Source organism: Panthera leo, chromosome A1, assembly GCF_018350215.1.
Source record: "Panthera leo isolate Ple1 chromosome A1, P.leo_Ple1_pat1.1, whole genome shotgun sequence".
Lineage (NCBI taxonomy): Eukaryota > Metazoa > Chordata > Mammalia > Carnivora > Felidae > Panthera > Panthera leo.
Genome location: NC_056679.1, coordinates 83174072 through 83192904, shown reverse-complemented (window position 1 = coordinate 83192904; position 18833 = coordinate 83174072). Strand labels below are relative to the sequence as shown.

At 39.4% G+C, this 18833-nt stretch overlaps 1 protein-coding gene and 2 pseudogenes across 3 annotated transcripts in view; 2 read left to right on the top strand and 1 right to left on the bottom strand.

Moving 5' to 3' along the window:
- LOC122215596 (ankyrin repeat domain-containing protein 26-like) overlaps nucleotides 1-18833 on the bottom strand; it is a 140040-nt gene that overhangs the window by 47529 nt on the left and 73678 nt on the right. For all 3 annotated transcript variants that reach the window (XM_042931063.1, XM_042931074.1, XM_042931084.1), the window contains 2 exons: nucleotides 17155-17188; nucleotides 16440-16575 (listed from right to left, as the gene is read on the bottom strand). In XM_042931063.1, the coding sequence (XP_042786997.1) occupies nucleotides 16440-16575; nucleotides 17155-17188 (170 nt within the window). The remainder of the gene's footprint in view (nucleotides 1-16439; nucleotides 16576-17154; nucleotides 17189-18833) is intronic.
- Nucleotides 1611-4495, top strand: LOC122215605 (annotated as a pseudogene).
- On the top strand, nucleotides 14943-15324 carry LOC122215614 (annotated as a pseudogene).

Genomic DNA, 18833 nt, shown 5'->3' with positions numbered 1-18833 from the left:
AACGTTTATTTATTTTTGAGACAGAGAGAAACACAGCATGAATGGGGGAGGGGCAGAGAGAGAGGGAGACACAGAATCGGAAGCAAGCTCCAGGCTCTGAGCCATCAGCCCAGAGCCCGACGCGGGGCTCGAACTCACGGACCACGAGATCGTGACCTGAGCTGAAGTTGGACGCTCAACCGACTGAGCCACCCAGGCGCCCCAAATAAATCTTAATAAAAGGAAGAAGTCAAGAGGCCTGAAGTCATAATAGTGTGTTCCCTGACCACTAAGCAACCAAATCAGAAATCAAGCACAAAAATATCTCTGGAAAATACTCAACTATTTGTGAACTACAGAACACATCAAAATATCCCCTGGGTCAAAGAAGTAATGAAAAAAGAAAAAAAAAATTAGAGAGGATTCTGAACTGAATGAAAATGAAAACATAGTAGAATTTGTAGAGTCCTGCTTTAGTAGCACTCACATGAAGACTTATAGCACTGAATGTATACATTAAAAAAGAAGAGGGAAGTGCGGTGCTCCTTGCTGCCTTTGTGGCTCCTCGCCCGGCTTCCCAAGGCACCCTGCCCTGCCCCGCCCCACCCTGGCAGTGGCTGGAGAGCAGGTGCTTTGTTCACACGCCCACAGCAGGACTTGGGTGGGTGGGGGCGGGGTCCGCTACCTGCCAGGATTTGAAGGCGGGGGAGTAGCTGTAGGAGGCGACCCCCCTAGACTGAGGTGGGAATGGGCCGGGCCCCAGGCTCTGCTGGAGCGGGAGGCTGCGGCGGTGGCAGAGGCATGGCCCTTCTGGAAGGGAGAGCCCAATGCCTGTGCACCTGTCTCCCCTCCCTTCCTCTCCGCCCCTGCCATGGGTTTTGTGTTCTAGCTCCCCATCTTTTTCTCACCACCTACATCATCACTCTTCTTCCAACTTCGCTTCCCACCTTCTTACGACCCTTTCTCTCACTTAAGCCTCAGTTACTCAGGTTCTTTTCACCCTAGTCTTGCCGGAGACTTCATATGCCAGCAGTCTCTTTCATGGGATGTCCCCATCCTTCCCCTCTCCCCACATCCTATTCTGGGTTGATGGCAGCCAGAAATCCTTCCTATTGCATTTACCGGCAGTTTCTACCTGGCCCTGAAGCGTGGCGCAGATCAAGTCCACCACACCCATGCTGAGAACGACCCCTAGGAGAACCACTTGTCCCATGGTGGTATTGGACAATATGTTCTCAATTTTCCTCTGGTTGCTTATTTTAGTCTGAATATTTGTTACCTCCACCTCTATACTTTACAAACGTATGTTTTGGTTGCATGACAAGGAGTTAGAAATGAGCCAGAGACCATTCGCAGGTAAGGAGAAGATTTAGACATTTAGGATTAAAGGAAGAAAGGAGAAACAGAATGTTAAGAAGGTTAGATTCCTGAAAGTATTTTGATATCTTTTGTGATCTGAGGAAGTGGAGATTACTGAGCCTACACAGATTGACATTTTGGGAAAATTTCACGATGCTTGATTCGCTCTTGGGGTAACGTGAACACAAGTTCTCAAACCTGCATATTCTCTCAGTTGGAACCAGCTGTATATCTGAATGTTCACTTTCATCAGAACATGTATCAGAGAAAGAATGGGAGTCTGCTTCAACGAAAATGACTACGTCCGGGACCTGAAAAGGGTCATTCTGTTTCCTAATAGTGTATATGGCCATTTTAGTGGGCACAGATCAGGATTTGTACAGTTTACTTGGAGTATCCAGGACCGCAAACAGTAGAGAGATAAGGCAAGCTTTCACGAAGTTGGCATTGAAGTTACATCCTGATAAAAAACAAAAAACAAAAACGAATAACCCGGGGCGCCTGGGTGGCTCAGTCAGTTGAGCGTCCAACTTCCGCTCGCTCGGGTCATGATCTCACAGGTCGTGTGTTAGAGCCCCACGTCGGGCTCTGTGCTGATGGCTCGGAGCCAGGGGCCTGCTTTGGATTCTGTGTCTCCCACTCTCTCTGCCCCAAGCCACTTGCATTCCGTCTCTGTCTCTCCCAATAGTAAATAAACACTAAATAAATAAATAAATAAATAAATAAATAAATGACCAACCAACCAACCAACCAACCTACCAACCAAATGAATAATCCTAACGTACAGAGTGATTTTCCAAAATAAATAGAGCATATGAAGTACTCAAAGATGAAGATCTGTGGGAAAAGTATGACAAATACGGAGAAAAGGGACTTGCAGATGATCCAGAAGGTGGCCCGTATGAAAGCTGGGATTATGATCGTTATGATTTTGGTATTTATGATGATGATCTTGAAAGCATGACATTGACTAGAAGAGAATTGGATGCTGCTGTTCATTCTGGAGAACTGTGGTTTGTGAACTTTTACTCCCCAGGATGTTCACACTGCCATGAATTAGCTCCCACATGGAGAGACTGTGCTAAAGAAGTAGATGGATTACTTCAAATTGGTGCTGTTAACTGTGGTGATGATAGAATGTTTTGCTGAATGAAAGGAGTCAACGGATCTCCCAGCCTCTTCCTTTTTAGGTCTGGAACGGCCACAGTGAAATATCACGGGGACAGATCAAAGGAAAGTTTGGTGACTTTCGCCATGCAGCGCGTTAGAAACACAGTGATGGAATTATGGACAGGAAATTGTGTTCACTCCATAGAAACTGCTTTTGCTGCTGGTATTGGCCAGCTGATCACTTTTTGTTGCAAAGGAGGAGATTGTTTAACTTCATAGACACGACTCAGGCTCAGGGGCATGTTGGATGGTCTTGTTAATGTAGGATGGATGGACTGTGCCACCCAGGACAAACTTTGTAAAAGTCTGGATATTATGACAAGTACTACTGCCTATTTTCCTCTGGTGCCACATTAAATAACAGAGAGAAAAGCAGTGTTTTGTTCCTTAATTCATTGGATGCTCGAGAAATATATTTGGAAATCATGCATAGTCTTCCAGATTTTGAGCTACTTTTGGCAAATACACTAACGGATCGATTGGTGCATCATCAGTGGCTCTTATCGTTTAGTTTCGGAAAACATGAAAATCCAAATGATCCTGAGTTGAGGGAACTAAAAACTCTACTCAAAAGTGATCATATTCAAGTTGGCAAGGCTGACTGTCCCTCTGCGCCAGACATCTGTAGTAATCTCTCTGTATTTCAGCCATGTCTAGCAGTATTTAAAGGACAAGGAACCAGGGGTGCCTGGGTGGCTCAGTCGGTTGGGAGCCGACTTCGGCTCAGGTCACGATCTCGCGGTCTGTGAGTTCGAGCCCCGCATCGGGCCCCTGTGCTGACAGCTTGGAGCCCGGAGCCTGTTTCGGATTCTGTGTCTCCCTCTCTCTGACCCTCCCCCATTCATGCTCTGTCTCTCTCTGTCTCAAAAATAAATAAACGTTAAAAAAAATTAAAGGACAAGGAACCAAAGAATATGAAATTCATCATGGAAAGAAGATTCTATATGATATACTAGCCTTTGCCAAAGAAAGTGGTAATTCTCATGTTGCCACACTTGGACCTCAAAATGTTCCTGCCGATGACAGGAACCGTGGCTTGTTGATTTGTTTGTGCCATGGTGTCCACCATGTCAAGCTTTATTGCCAGAGTTACAAAAAGCATCAAAGCATCTGCGTGGTGAGCTTTAGTTTGGTACACTAGATGGTACGGTTCACGAGGGACCCTGTAACACGTGTAACATTCAGGCGGATCCAACAACAGTGGTATTCAACCAATCCGAGGTTCATGAATAAGAAGGACATCACTCTGTTGAACAACAGATCTTGGAATTCATAGAGGATCCTAGGAACCTTCAGTGACCTCCCTGACACCCACCACTTTCAATGAACTAGCTAAACAAAGAAACCATGATGAAGTCTGGATGGTTGACTTCTACTCCCATGGTGTCATCCATGTCAAGTCCTAATGCCAGAATCGAAAAGAATGGCCCGGACACTAACTGGAGAGTTACTGTGGGCAGTATAGACTGCCAACAGTATCATTCTTTTTGTGCCCAAGAAAATGTTCAGAGATACCCTGAGATAAGATTCCCCTCCCCCAAAACCAAATAAAGCTTTTCAGTATCACAGTTACAATGGCTAGAAGAGAGATTTGGGGTACGGGATTTCTACCTCAAGCATCCACAAATCTAATGACTCAGCTTTCGATGAAAAAGTTATACAAGGGAAAAATCACCGGGTGATTGAATTCTATGCTCCTTGGTGTGGACCTTGCCAAAATTTTGCTCCAGAGTTTAAGCTCTTGGCTAAGATGATGAAAGGAAAAGTGAAAGCTGGAAAAATAGACTGTCAGGCTTAGGCTCAAACATGCCAGAAAGCTGGCATCAGAGCCTATCCGACTGTTAAATGTTATCCCTATGAAAAAGCAAAGAGAAACATTTGGGGAGAGCAAATAGATGCCAGAGATGCCAAAGCAATTGCTGCCTTACTAAATGAAAAATTGAAAAATCTCCACACTCATGGAGAGAGAGATAAGGATGAAGTTTAATGATGTGAAGATGAAGAAAAAAGAGAAAAGGAATTCTAACCCATGACATCAGAGGATCATCTTTGTAGGATGTTGCTACATTCTGGGTCAGAATAAAGGAACATTATCTCAGAATTGTAATTGCACCGTCTGAATTCTGTACAACATTGGTATAAATGAGGGTCTGCAAGCTTTTTCTGTAAAAGGCCAAACTGTAAATATTTTAACCTTTGTAGACCATGTACTTTTGTCACATAGTACTTTGTTTTTGCTTTGTTTACAACCCTTTAAAAAATCTAAAACTTTTCTTACCTCAGGGCCATACACAAACAAGCCCAGCCACATTCAGTCCACGGGCCATAGATTGCTGACCCCTGGAAATGATACTAAAACTGCCTGGCTCAACCAGGAGCCTGCACTGTCAAGTACATACATGTCTAGGGTCTATTCCTTAAAGTTTTGTGGCTGGCCTGAAAGGAAATAATTTGGTATTTATTTACCTGTCTTAAAAATTGTGTGAAATGGATTGTGGCCATAGTGTAATTAAACACACACACACACACACACACACACACACATGTGTAATTAAACACACACACACACACACACACACACACACACACACACAATGTGGCAAGCAGATAGCCTATTTTCATGGTGTATTATAGTAAAGAGATTTTCTTCTTTTTTCTTTATAGGTTGAAGAACTTATTTTAATTTTTCACAATTGAGAAAAATTTTGGTAAAATATTGCCAATAGATTTCTACAGTATCAAGAAGAAGAAGAAGAAGAAGAAGAAGAAGAGGAGGAGGAAGGAGGAGGAAAAGGAGGGAAGGACGAGAAGGAGAGGGAGAGGGAGAGGGAGAAGGAGAAGGAGAAGAAGAAGAAGAAGAAGAAGAAGAACGAGGAGGGGGAAGGAGGGGGAGCAGAAGAGGAGGAGGAGGAGGAGGAGGAGGAAAGAGGAGGCAAAGAAGACAGAGGAGGAGGAGGAAGGAGGAAGAGGAGGGAAGGAGGACAGGGAGATGGAGAGGAAAAGGGAGAAGAGGAAGAAGAAGAAGAAGAAGAAGAAGAAGAAGAAGAAGAACAACAACAACAACAACAACAACAACAACAACAACAAGGAGAACGAGGAGGGAAGGAGGAGGAGCAGAAGAAGAGGTGGAGAAGGAGGAAGAGGAGGAAAGAGAAGGCGGAAGATGACAGAGGAGGAAGAGGAAGGAGTAAGAGGTGGGAAGGAGGACAGGGAGATGGAGAATGAAAGGGAGAAGAAGAAGAAGATGAAGAAGAGGAAGGAGAAGGAGAAGAAGAGAAGAGGAGGAGGAGGAGGAGGAGGAAAGAGGAAGGGGAAGTGGAGAGAAGGAGGAGAGGGAGAGGGAGACAGAGGGGGAAAGGGAGAAGAAGAAGAAGAAGAAGAAGAAGAAGAAGAAGAAGAAGAAGAAGAAGGAGGAGAGGAGGAGGAGGAGGGAGGAGAAGGAAGAAGGAGAGGAGGAAGAAGGAGAGGAAAAAGAAGAAGAGGAAGAAGAGGATGAGGAAGAAGAAAGGTCTGAAATCTATGACATTGGGTTCCACCTTTTGAAACTAGAAAACGAAAACAAATTAAACCCAAACCAAACAGAAGAAAGGAACTAATAAAGACAAAAATCACATGAAAAAAAGCAGAAAAATGATAGAGAATAATCAATGAAACCAAATGCTTTCAGGAGGTGAAAAAAAGGATCAATTTCTACCAAGACTGATCCCAAAATGACGAGAAACAAGGGAAGTATTAACAATGTATCAGAAATTAGTAATGTAACTAACATTACTGGAGATTCACAGATACTAAAAAAATAACAAAGTAATATTATCAACTTTATATAATTAATTTGACAACTCAGATGCAGTGGGTAAATCCCGTGAAAGACAGAAATTATCAAAGCTCAATCAAGAGTGAAGAGTGCCTGGCTGGCTCAGTTGGTAGAGCATGTGACTCTTGATCTCTGGATTGTGAGTTCAAGCCCCATGTTGGGTGTAAAGATTACTGAAATGAAATGAAATGAAATGAAATGAAATGAAATGAAGTGAAATGAAATGAAGTGAAATGAAATAAAATAAAAAAATAAAATAAAATGAAAAAAAGAACAGATAAACTAACTAACTCTATATGTATAAAAGAAACTAAAGTCTTAGATAAAGATCTTTCCACAGAAATCAATTCCAGAGCCAAGTGGCTACACTAGTAAATTCATCCAACACTTTAGGAAGAAATGTAATCTATTCTACACAAAGTCTCCCCCCAAAATGGAGAGGAGAAATATTTCTCACCTCATTCTATAAGGCTAGCATTACCTGAGACCAAAACTAGACAAAGATACTATAAGAAAGAAAATTCTGTCATAAGCATGGGAGTCCAATTTCTGAAGAAACCATCCACAAATCAAGTCTAACACTACATTAAAGAGGGGGGTGTGTCAACAGAGCAGAGAAGTAGGGGGACCTGAAATGACCACCTCCCTCAAACACAGCAGTGAGGCAAGAAGATGTGGAAATCTAGGAATCCGGGCTACAGAGTGACACAAACATCTCCAGGGGCCCATGGGGACAACTTGCCAGGTCGTGGAGATTTTTAATCTATTCTTTCTGCACCTCTTCTGTATCTCCTTCTTATTTTCCTTTCTCTCTCTCTCTCTCTCTCTCTCTCTCTTCCCTGCCTGGATTAAGTTGCATAGTATCTCTGATTCTCTGCCTGGTCAATTTTTTTGTCTTCTTCGCTTTTCCTTTGCCCCTGTCATTTCTCCCTTTGTATGAGATAAGGCATCTTCCATCACCACCCCCCCCCAGTGTTTAAATTCTTTTCCAAGGTTACATTATGAACAAATCTAAGCACACCTGCTGGAATGGCCAACCCATCAATATGAGTAGGGAAATAAAGCAACCAGAGTCACAAAAACAGAGAGCATGAAACACACTCCAAAGATACCTGTTGAAGGGCCAGACCCTGGATAGTATATGACCCCTTTTTAAAATAGTAGTGCTCACAGGTGCAGGACACATGACAACTAGGAAAACACATAAAGTACCGAACACTGAGGAAATGGAAGAATTCTCCTCAAAAGAAACTCCAGGAAGAAATGAGAGCTAGAGAATTGCTCAAAACAGATATAAACAATATATCGGTTCAAGAAGTTAGAACAATAGTTGTAAGATTAACAGCTGAGCTTACAAAAAAGCATAGAAGACAGCAGAGAATCTATTGCTGCAGGGATCAAGGAACTAAGAAATAGTCACAGCAATTAAGAAATACTGTAAATAAGATGCAAAATAAACTAGATGCAGTAACTGCAAAGATGGAGGAAACAGAGGGGAGAATAAGTGACATAGAAGATGAATGTATGGAAAATGACGAAGACAAGAAAAGGGGTGATAAGAAAATATTAGACCATGAGGGGAGTATTAGAAAACTAAGTGATTCAATGAAATGTTATAATATCCGGATCATAAGAGTTCCAGCGTAAGAGAGAGAGAGAGAGAAAAGGGCAGATGGTTTACTTGAACAAATTATAGGTGAGAACTTCCCTAATCTGGAGAAGGAAGCAGACATCCAAATCCAGAAGGCACAGACAACTCTCTTCAGATTCAACAAGAATAGGTCTTCTCCACAGCATATCATAGTGAAACTGGCAAGTTACAAAGAGAAAAGAGAATTCTGAAAGCAGCAAGGGACAAATGGGCCTTAACCTACAAGGGTAGACACATAATGGGTAGTGGCAGACCTGCCCGCTGAAACTTGGCAGGCCAGGAGGCGATGGTAGGAAAAAGTCCATGTGCTGAATAGGAAAAGATGCAGCTAAGAATCCTTTCTCCAGCAAGGATGTCATTCAGAATAGAAGGAGAGATAGGCTTTCCCAGAAAACCAAAAACTACAAGAGCTCATGACCACTAAACCAGCCCTGCAGGAGATCCTAAGGAGACTCTGTGAGTGGAATGTTGTCAAGGCTACAAAGGACCAGAAACATCACCACAAGCATGAAAGCTCCAGACAACACAATGACATGAAATCCATATCTTTAAATAATCACTCTGAATGTGAAGGGACTAAATGCCCTTATCAAAACACATAGGGTATCTGAATGGGTTAAAAAACAAAGAAAATCCATCTATATGCTGTCTACAAGAGACTTATTTGAGACAGGAGGACACCATTAGATTGAAGGTTAGGGGATAGAGTACCATGTATTATGCTACTGGAAGTCAAAAGAAAGCTGGGGTAGCCATACTTAGGTCAGACAAATGAGATTTTAAACCAAAGACTCTAACAAGAGATGGCGAAGGGGATTATATCATAATTAAGGGATCTATCCATCAAGAAGAGCTAACAATTGTAAATGTTGGTGCCCCCAACTTGAGAGCCCCCAAATACATACATTGATTAATCACAAACCGAAGCAATCTTATTGATAATCATATGGAAATTGTAGGTGACTTAAATACTCCCTAACAACAATGGACAGATCACCTAGGCACAAAATCGGTAAAGAAACAAAGGCCCTGAATGATACGCTGGACCAGATGTATTTGACAGATCTATTCAGAACTTTTCATCCAACAGCAGCAGAATACACATTCTTCTCGAGTGCACGTGGAACCTTCTCCAAAACAGATCACACAGTGGGTCACAAAACAGCCCTCCATAAATATAAAAGAACTGAGATCACACCATGCGTATTTTCAGACCACAACACTATGAAACTTGAAATCAAACAAAAGAAAAAGTTTGGGAAGCCTCTAAATGCATGGAGGTTGAAGAACATCCTACTGGAGAAAGAATGGGTCAACCAGACGATGACAGGCAAAATTAAAAAATATATATACGGGCAAATGAAAATGAAAACATGACAGTCCAACCCCTTTGGGATGCAGCAAAGGCAGCCCTAAAAGGAAAACACATCGCCATCCAGGCCTTTCTCAAGAAATAAGAACAATCCGAAATACAAAATCGAACCTCACACCTAAAGAAACTAGAAGAAGAATAGCAAAGAAACCCTACAACCATTAGAAGAAATAATAAAGATTAGAGCAGATACAAACACTATAGAATCCAAAAGAAAAACCTGTAAAAACAAAAAAAAAAAAAAATAGTAGAACAGATCAATGAATCTAAGACCTGTTTTTTTTTTAAAGAATAAATAAACTTGATAGACCCCTAGCCAGCTTTCTCAAAAAGAAAAGAGAATCCAAATAGATAAAATCACGAATGAAAAAGGAGAGGTCACAATGAACACACAGAAATACAACTATTAGAGAATACTACGAAAATGTATATGCCAACAAACTGGACAACCTGGAAGAAATGGACACATACCTAGACAACCACACATTACCCAAACTCAAATGGGAAGAAATAGAAAATTTGAACAGACCCATAACCAGCAAAGAAATTCAATCAGTTGTCAAAAATCTCCCAACAAATAGGAGTCCTGGACCAGAAGTCTTCCCAGGGGAATTCTACAAGACATTTAAAGCAGAGTTAATACCGATTCTTTTCCAGCTGTTGAACAAAGAAATGGAAGAAAAGCTTCCGGACTCTTTCTATGAAGCTAGCATTACCTTGATTCCCAACACAGATAGAGACCCCACTAAAAAGGAGAGTGACAGGCCAATATTCCTGATGAACATGGATGCCAAATTCTTAACAAGATACTAGCAAATCCAATTCGGCAGTATATGAAAGAATTCTTCACCATGATCAAGTGGGATTCATTCCTGGGCTACAGGGCTGGTTCAATATTCGCAAATCAATCAAAATGATACATCACCTTAATAGAAGAAAGGATACGATCATTCATATGATCCTGTCAATAAATACAGAAAAACATTTGACCGAATACAGCATCCTTTGTTAATAAGAAACCCTCAAGAAAGTTGGGATACAAGGAACATACCTTAACATCATAAAAGCCATATATGAGAAGCCTGCTGCGAATATCCTCAATGGGGAGAAACAGAGAACTTCCCCCCTATCCTGCCCGCCGAAGATAAGGAACACAAAAGGGACGTCCACTCTCACCAGTGTTGTTGAACATAGTGTTGGAAGGCCTAGCCTCAGCAATCATACAACAAAATGAAATAAAACACATCCAAATTGGCAAAGAAGAAGTTAAACTTTCACTTTTCGCAGATGGCATGATACTCTACATGGAAAACCTAAAAGACTCCACCAAAAAGCTGCTCCAACTGATACATGAATTCAGCAAAGTCACAGGATACAAAATCAACACACAGAAATCGATTGCACTTCTATATACCAATAATGAAGCCACAGAAAGAGAAATCAAGAAACTGAGCTCATTTACAATTACACCAAGAACCATAAGATACCTAGGAATCAACCTAACCAAAGCTATAAGAGATTTGTATCCTGAAAACTATAGAAAACATATCAAAGAAATTAAAGAAGACACAAAGAAATGGAAAAACATTCTATGCTCATGGACTGGAAGAAGAAATATTGTAAATATGTCGATAACGACCCAAAGCAATCTACACATTCAGTGCAATCCCAATCAACGTTGCACTGGCATTCTTCTCAGAGCTAGAACAAACAATCCTACAATTTGTATGGAACCACAAAAGATCCCAGATAGCCAAAGTAATGTTGAAAAAGAAAACCAAAGCTGGAGGCATCACAATCCCAGACGTTAGCCTCTACTACAAAGCTGCGATCATCAAGGGAGTATACTATCGGCACAAAAAGAGACACAAAGGCGAATGGCATAGAATAGAGAATCCAGAAATGGACCCACAAATGTATGGCCAACTAAACCTTGGCAAAGCAGAAAAGAGTATCCAATGGAAAAAAGATAGGCTCTTTAGCAAATGGTGCTGGGAGTGCTGGACAGCAACATGCGGAAGAATGAAACAGGACCAGTTTCTTACACCGTGCATAAACTCAAAATGGATGAAAGACCTCAATGTGAGAGAGGAAACCATCAAAACCCTGGAGGAGAACACAGGCCACAACCTCTTTGACCTTGGCTACAGCAACTTCTTCTCAACACATCTCTGAAGGCAAGGGACATAAAAGCAAAACTGGACCCTTGGGACCTCATCAAGGTAGAAACCTTCTGCACTTCAAAGGAAACAATCCACAAAATTAAAAGGCACCAACGGAATGGGAGAAGATATCTGCACATGACATATCAGAGAAAGGATTAGTACCCATACTCTAGAAAGAATTGGCCAAACTCAACACCCGAAAAACAAATAATCCAGGGAAGAAATGGGCAGAAGGCATGAATAGACACTTTTCCAAAGAAAACATCCAGATGGCCAACAAGCACATGAAAGGATGTTCAACATCGCTCATCATCAGGGAAATCCAAATCAAAACCACATTGAGATACCACCTCACACCGGTCAGGGTAGATAAAATTAACAACTCAGGAAACAACAGACATTGGTGAGGATGTGCAGAAATGGGAATTCTCTTGCACTGTCTGTGGGAATGCATGGTTGGTGCCGCTGCTCCGGAAAACAGTGTGGAGGTTCCTCAAAAAATTAAAAATAGAATTACTTTACAACCCAGCAATTGCACTACTAGGCATATATCCGAGGGATACAGGAGTGCTGATTCATAGGGGCACGTGTGCCCCAACGTTTATACTATCAACAATCACCAAATTATGGAAAGAACCCAAATGTCCATCAACTGATGAATGGGTAAAGAAGATGTGGTTTATATATACAATGGATATTACTTGGCAATGAGAAAGAATGAAATCGTGCCATTTGCAAAAACATGGATGGAACTGGAGGGTACTATGTGAAGTGAAATAAGTCAGTCAGAGAAAAACAGATATCATATGTTTTCACTCATATGTGGATTTTGAGAAACTTAACAGAAGAACATGGGGGAATAGAAGGGGGAAAATAGTTTCAAACAGAGAGGGAGGCAAACCATAAGAAACTCTTAAATACAGAGAACAAACTGAAGGTTCATGGAGGGGTGGGGGAAAGGGGAGAGTAGGTGATGGGCATTGAGGAGGGCACTTGGGATGAGCACTGGGTGTGGTATGTAAGTAATGAATCATGGGAATATACTCCCAAAGCCAAGAGCACGATATATACACTGTATGTTAGCCAACTTGACAATAAATTATATTTAATTAATTAATTAAACTACAGCCATGTGTGTGTGTGTGTGGGGAATCTAACAATACACTAAGGGATAATTTGTTGTTACCAAATGGGGTTTATCCCAGAAATGCAGAGTTGGTTTAAGATTCAAAAACCGTATCTATCTCCGTAGATAAAATATGTTCCTTGTCAAAATTCAACATCCATTCCAGATAAAAACTTTTGGCAATCCTGGAATACAAGGGAACTTCAATATGATTTAAAACAAAACAAAACAAAACAAAACAAGTCATGATAACTCTACAGCTAACGTTATATATAATGGTGAAAAACTGAATGCATTTCCTATAAGATCAGGAAGAGGACAGGAATGACATTCACTGAATGACTTCTTTTGTTCAGCACTATACTAGCAGTTCTAGCCAATGCAATCAAACAAGATAAAGCAACAAAGGACATCCAGATAGAAAATGAAGTGAAACTGTCTCTATTCGCAATCACATGGTCACAAAATAGAAGTTGGCAAACTCCAGCCTATGGGCCACGTTACTTGTTTTGGTAAATTAAATTTTATCAAAATACAGCCATGTCCATTAATTTATGCAGTATCTATTGGCTGCTCTTATAGTACAATGGAAAAGCTGATTAGTTGTGACAGAGAATGTATTGGCTACAAGTCTACAGTATTTACCATTGCTAGTAAAATAGTAGTTAAAAATGAATTTTTATGACCTTTGCTTATGTAGAAAATCTGACAGCATTAAGAAAAATGCTACTAGAATTAATAAATGAATTAATCATGGCACATGCATGACTCAGTCGGTTTAGTGTCTGTCTCTTGATTTCAGCTCAGTCTACGATCCCAGAGTCATGGGATGGAGCCTGATGACAGGCTCGCACTGAGCATGGAGACTACTTAAGATTCTCTCTCTCTCTCTCTCTCTCTCTCTCTCTCTCTCCCTCCCTCCCTCTCTCTCTCTTTCCCTCTCTCTCTCTCTCTCTGTCTCTTTCTCACTCTCTCTCGATCTCTCTCTCTCTCTGCCCCTCTCCCCTGCTCATGTACTCTCTCTAATATTAAATATATCTATACATATAAATTGATCAAGGTTGGAGGATACAGAATCATTACACAAAAATCAACTATATTTCTACATATTAGCTATAAAGAATCAAAAATTAAAATTTCGGGGTATCTGGGTGGCTCAGTTGGTTAAGCACTGGGCTCAGGCTCAGGTCATGATCTCACCGTTGGTGAGTTCAAGCCCCACGTCGGGCTCTGTACTGATAGCTTGGAGCCTGGAGCCAACTTCAGATTCTGTCTACCTCTCTCTCCGCCCCTCCCCAACTCATGCTCTGTCTCTCTCTCAAGAGTAAACATTTAAAAAAAAATTAAATTTAAGATATATTATTTACAACTGCACTGAAAATAAAAAACAATCACAGCTAATATCATAAAAGACAGAAAGACCTATACATTAAACACTACAAAATATTACTGAGAAAATTTTAAAAGGCCTATATCAAGGGAGAGATATATACTCTGTTCAGGGGTTAAAAGATTCAATATTGTCAAGAAGTCAATTCTCCCCAAATAAATCTGTAGATTCAACATAATCTAAACTTAAATTCCAGAAGACCACCAGAGTTGGTGTTTGTTTGTTTGTTTGTTTGTTTGTTTGTTTTTGTTAAGAAACAGACAAACTGATTCTAAAATTCACGTGGAAATGCAAAGGATCCAGAGTAGCGGAAGAACACTGAAAAGAACAGAGCAGGACGACAAACACTACCTGATTTCAAAAATCCTTATAAACTGGCAGTGATTAAAACAGCATAATATTGGTACAAAGATGGACAAAGAGATCAATGAGACAGAATAGAGCCCATACTTAAACCCTCACATATGTGGCCAACTGATTATGACAAAGGAACAATGGCATAAAGCGGAGAAAACACAGCCTTTTCAATAAATGGTGCTGGAACAACTAGATATCCATATGCAAAAGAATGAACTTGTATCCATACTCTGTATCGCAAATAAAAAATAATATAAAATGGGTCATAGATCTAAATGTAAGACCTAAAACTATAAAACTTCTAAAAGAAAGCATGAGATAAAAGCTTTGTGACCTTGTGCTATGCAAATATTTCTTAGATATGAAAACCAAAAGCAACAATCATACAAGAACAAATGAATGTGTAAACTGGACTTCACCAAAAAGAAAAACTGCTCTTCAAAAACACTGTTGAGACAAGGAAAAGTCACAGAGTGGGAGAAGAAAAACCTTGCAAAAAAAAGAGAGGTGAGAAAGGAACTGTATCTAGCTCTTTCCACCATCTTTCTGTGCCACCATCATGATGCATGTGAATGTCGTGGCAGATGCTCCCCAAAGCATAACAATACTGAAAAGAGAAGCAAACTCCAGGTTCTTACTAGGCCATGCTCCAAAGACATTGTCCATTTTCTAACTGTGATGATGAAGCATGGTTACACTGGTGAATTTAAAATCATTGATGATCACAGAGTTGGGAAAATTGTTGTGAAACTCACAGGCAGGTTAAGCAAGCATGGAGTGACTGGCCCCAGAATTGATGGACAATGCAAAGATCTAGAAAAATGGCAGAATAATCTGCTCAGTTTGGTTTCATTATACTGACCACCTCAGCTACAGTCATGGACCATGAAGAAGCAAGATGAAAACACACAGAAGGGGAAATCCTGGGATTCTTTTTCTAGGGATGTAATACATATGTGCAAATAAAATGCCTCAGTGGAAACAACAACAACAACAACAACAACCATAAAAAAAAGAAAACAAAATAAGAAGGAACTGTGTCTAGATTATACAAAGAATTCTGAAAACTCAACAACTAAGAAAACAAACAAACAAATTTTTAAAACAACCAAAGACTTGGACAATTCAAAGAAGATACACAGATGGCAAACAAGCACATGAAAATATGCTCACCATCATCCGTTATTAGGGAAATGTATATTGAAACCATAATGAGATATATACTAAATATCCATCCGAATGGCTAGGATTTAAAAAGCTGACAATACTAAGTGTTCATGAATATGTATGTAGGAATTGGTGCTGTCACAGACTGCTGGTGGGAATGGAAAACCATACAACTCCTTTAGAAAACAATTTGGCAGCTTCATAATAAGGGAATATAAGGGGACATGAGATTTTTAAGGGTGATGAATATGTTAACTGTCTGGATTATGGTTATCGTTTCATACGTGTAAACATATGTCAAAACTATCAAATGACACACTTCATATATGTGCAGTTTACCTAACTAAAGCTGTTGGAAACAAAAAGCTCTTTCACAGGAAGAACGTCTAAAACATTGGATAAGACACAGATGGAAAGAAGGATGTAAAACCATACAAGATGAAGCCAGAGGACTGTGGCCTTTAACCTAATAGCAATGAGAAGTAATAGCTATGCTTTAAGCAACGGGGTACCATGATGAAAGACACATTTTTTAAAACATATACTAATTATGGTTGCAGTGTAGACCAAGGTCCTGGGAGGTAGAACGGCAGGGAAAACAGTCCTGACGTTATTTCAGTCATCTAGGAGAAAAATAATGACCTGACCTGGGTGAAGGCACAGAAGAGAAGCAGAGTTAACAAACACATTAGATGTGCCATTCCCACTAAGAAAGGTACAGTAGAAATGATGACTCTTTGGCCGAGAGGATACAATAGTGCTCCTTTTATTTTAATATAAAACATATTTCTGAGATGAGCAGCTCTATAATACAGCAGTGCTCTATGGTGCAGTAGTAGGCAAGGTTTGCACATATTACTACAGCAATATACGTAAAAAGGCTTCCTACCTTTACAATCCATGCCAAGTTGTTCAATCAGCAACATGAAATTCTTAGAGTAAGGCAACTCACAATGCTCTGAAGCTGTTTCAGATGACTGAATGAAGTCGACAAGGTCATCCATAGAGGTAATTTGCTTTTTGACCTACCAATGAATAATACCATTTCAAAATGTCCCCCAAATATTTATAAAATATACTAGGTGTAGAGAAGTGATAAATAGCCATCTTTTTATAAAAGCAAAAACAGGGGCACCTGAGTGGCTCAGTCGGTTGAGCATCCGACTCCATTTTGGCTCAGGTCATGACCTCAGGGTTCCTGAGTTTGAGTCCCACGTTGACCTCCACAATGACAGCATGGAGCCTGCTTGGGATTCTCTCTCCCCCTCTCCCTCGGCCCCTCCCCCACTTGTGCGTGCTCTCTCTCAAAATACATTTTAAAAATAAGTGAATGAACATTTAAAAGCGAAACCACAGAGACTTTTTAAAAGAATGGATTTTCATCAAAAAGACACTGTTATCCATAGCTAGTATTTCTAAGTAACTTTTTCACAGCAAATGTCTCTACAACAAAGGAAGATTTTCTATTTTTTCACTACATCTTTCATAAAGTAATTTTTTTGCCACTGAACAATATTCCTAACAAATATGTATCAAAAGATATAATAAAATAAAAATAAAATAAATAATAAATAAAATAAAATTACATTGTCTCTTTTGCTTACCTTGTTCTTTTTCTTAGAAATTTTCTTTGCAGGTCTGAAAAAACCCAACAATTCTTTTCAGGCAAATATTAAATACTTAAAATACAAAGCATATCTAAACCTATTGTTTCTGATATAAAATCTCTGCATTTGAAACTAATTTTCTACAAAGGGGATTAAACAACAGAGTAACATTAAACCACATCGAAAACATACTACTGCTAATATTAACAAAGGATTAGGTGTATCCAGTTCTAGTATATGTGCTGCTGAAGCAAGCACAACAAAGTACTAACGTCAGGTAAAAACTAACAAAAGCAAAGGAAAATCCTAATGCTACTTGCATTATTTGATAGGAATGATATCATTGTTTGTGTTGTTGTCATTTTACTAAAAATAAGCTTTTACTGGCACTAAAACCTACTTGGAAAGTGCAAGTTAACTCCCTATATGAAAGAACCCCTTTTTAACAATCATGATATTAACGTGTTGAAGACTCACTATGCAGCTACTCTCTAGGCATTACTATGAGCACTTTACATGTCTTCAAGGTATTTGAAGCCCCACAACAATCCTATGAAGTAGGTTATTATATTAGGTATTTTATACAGGAAGAAAATGAGGCACAGAAAGTCGAAGTGACTTGCCCAAGAAGCCCTCGTCTCTGGCCAAGAACAGACCCCGAATTCAAACCCAGGAATGTGCCTTCAAAGCATGTGTTTTATACTATGTGGTTAAAGTGATACTCCAGTGTTTCTAACTAATATGACAGCAAATGAATCTATATTATGATTCGATTTCTAGCTATAGTGATACATAACAAATTCTGAATCTTACACATTTTTTAAGAGACTTTATACTTGGCAAGATGGGAAATCTACTTTCAATAAACTAAAGATTTGCTTCTTCTAGAGAAGTTCCTCAACAGGCATTCATTCATTCATTCATTCATTCATTCATTCCACTGTTTATTCCCACATTCAACACATACTTATTGAGCATACAATCTGTGTCAATGGCACTGTTGGTACAGGAAGCATGGTTTTGGTAATTTAGAGCTCTCTAGTCCAAAAGGAATAATCTGTTATGGATTACTAGTTTCTTTTCCAATTGTAAATAAACAAAATCTTCCCCTTTCCCCAGAACCTAAATAATATTAACTTAATAGAACCAGATACTTTAAAGTCCCTAACAAAATCATAGCTATTTGTGATATTATCAAAGGCACTAGATATCTAAAAGCATCAAGGAAGGATTAGTTTTATTCAGAATGGCCTCAGTGTTTGCATACATTTATGATAAGGGTGTGTGTGTGTGTGTGTGTGTGTGTGTGTGTGTGTATACAAATATATACATATAGAACTTATACACATATACTTATGTATACATATATAAGAAATCATACATATAATTTGTATATTATGCATATACATATACATATATATAATATGTATATTATACATATAATATACATATAATATACATATAATAAATATACATATACATACATATAAGAAATTATACAGCCATATATATATATATATATATATATATATATGGCTGTATAATTGCCATATATACATATATGCATACATACATATATATTTTTAAATCTGCACATTCAATTGTATGAGAATACCCCATTGTGGAACCATTTCAGAATAAACCAACTTCTTGCACAAAATCACATGAATAAGAGT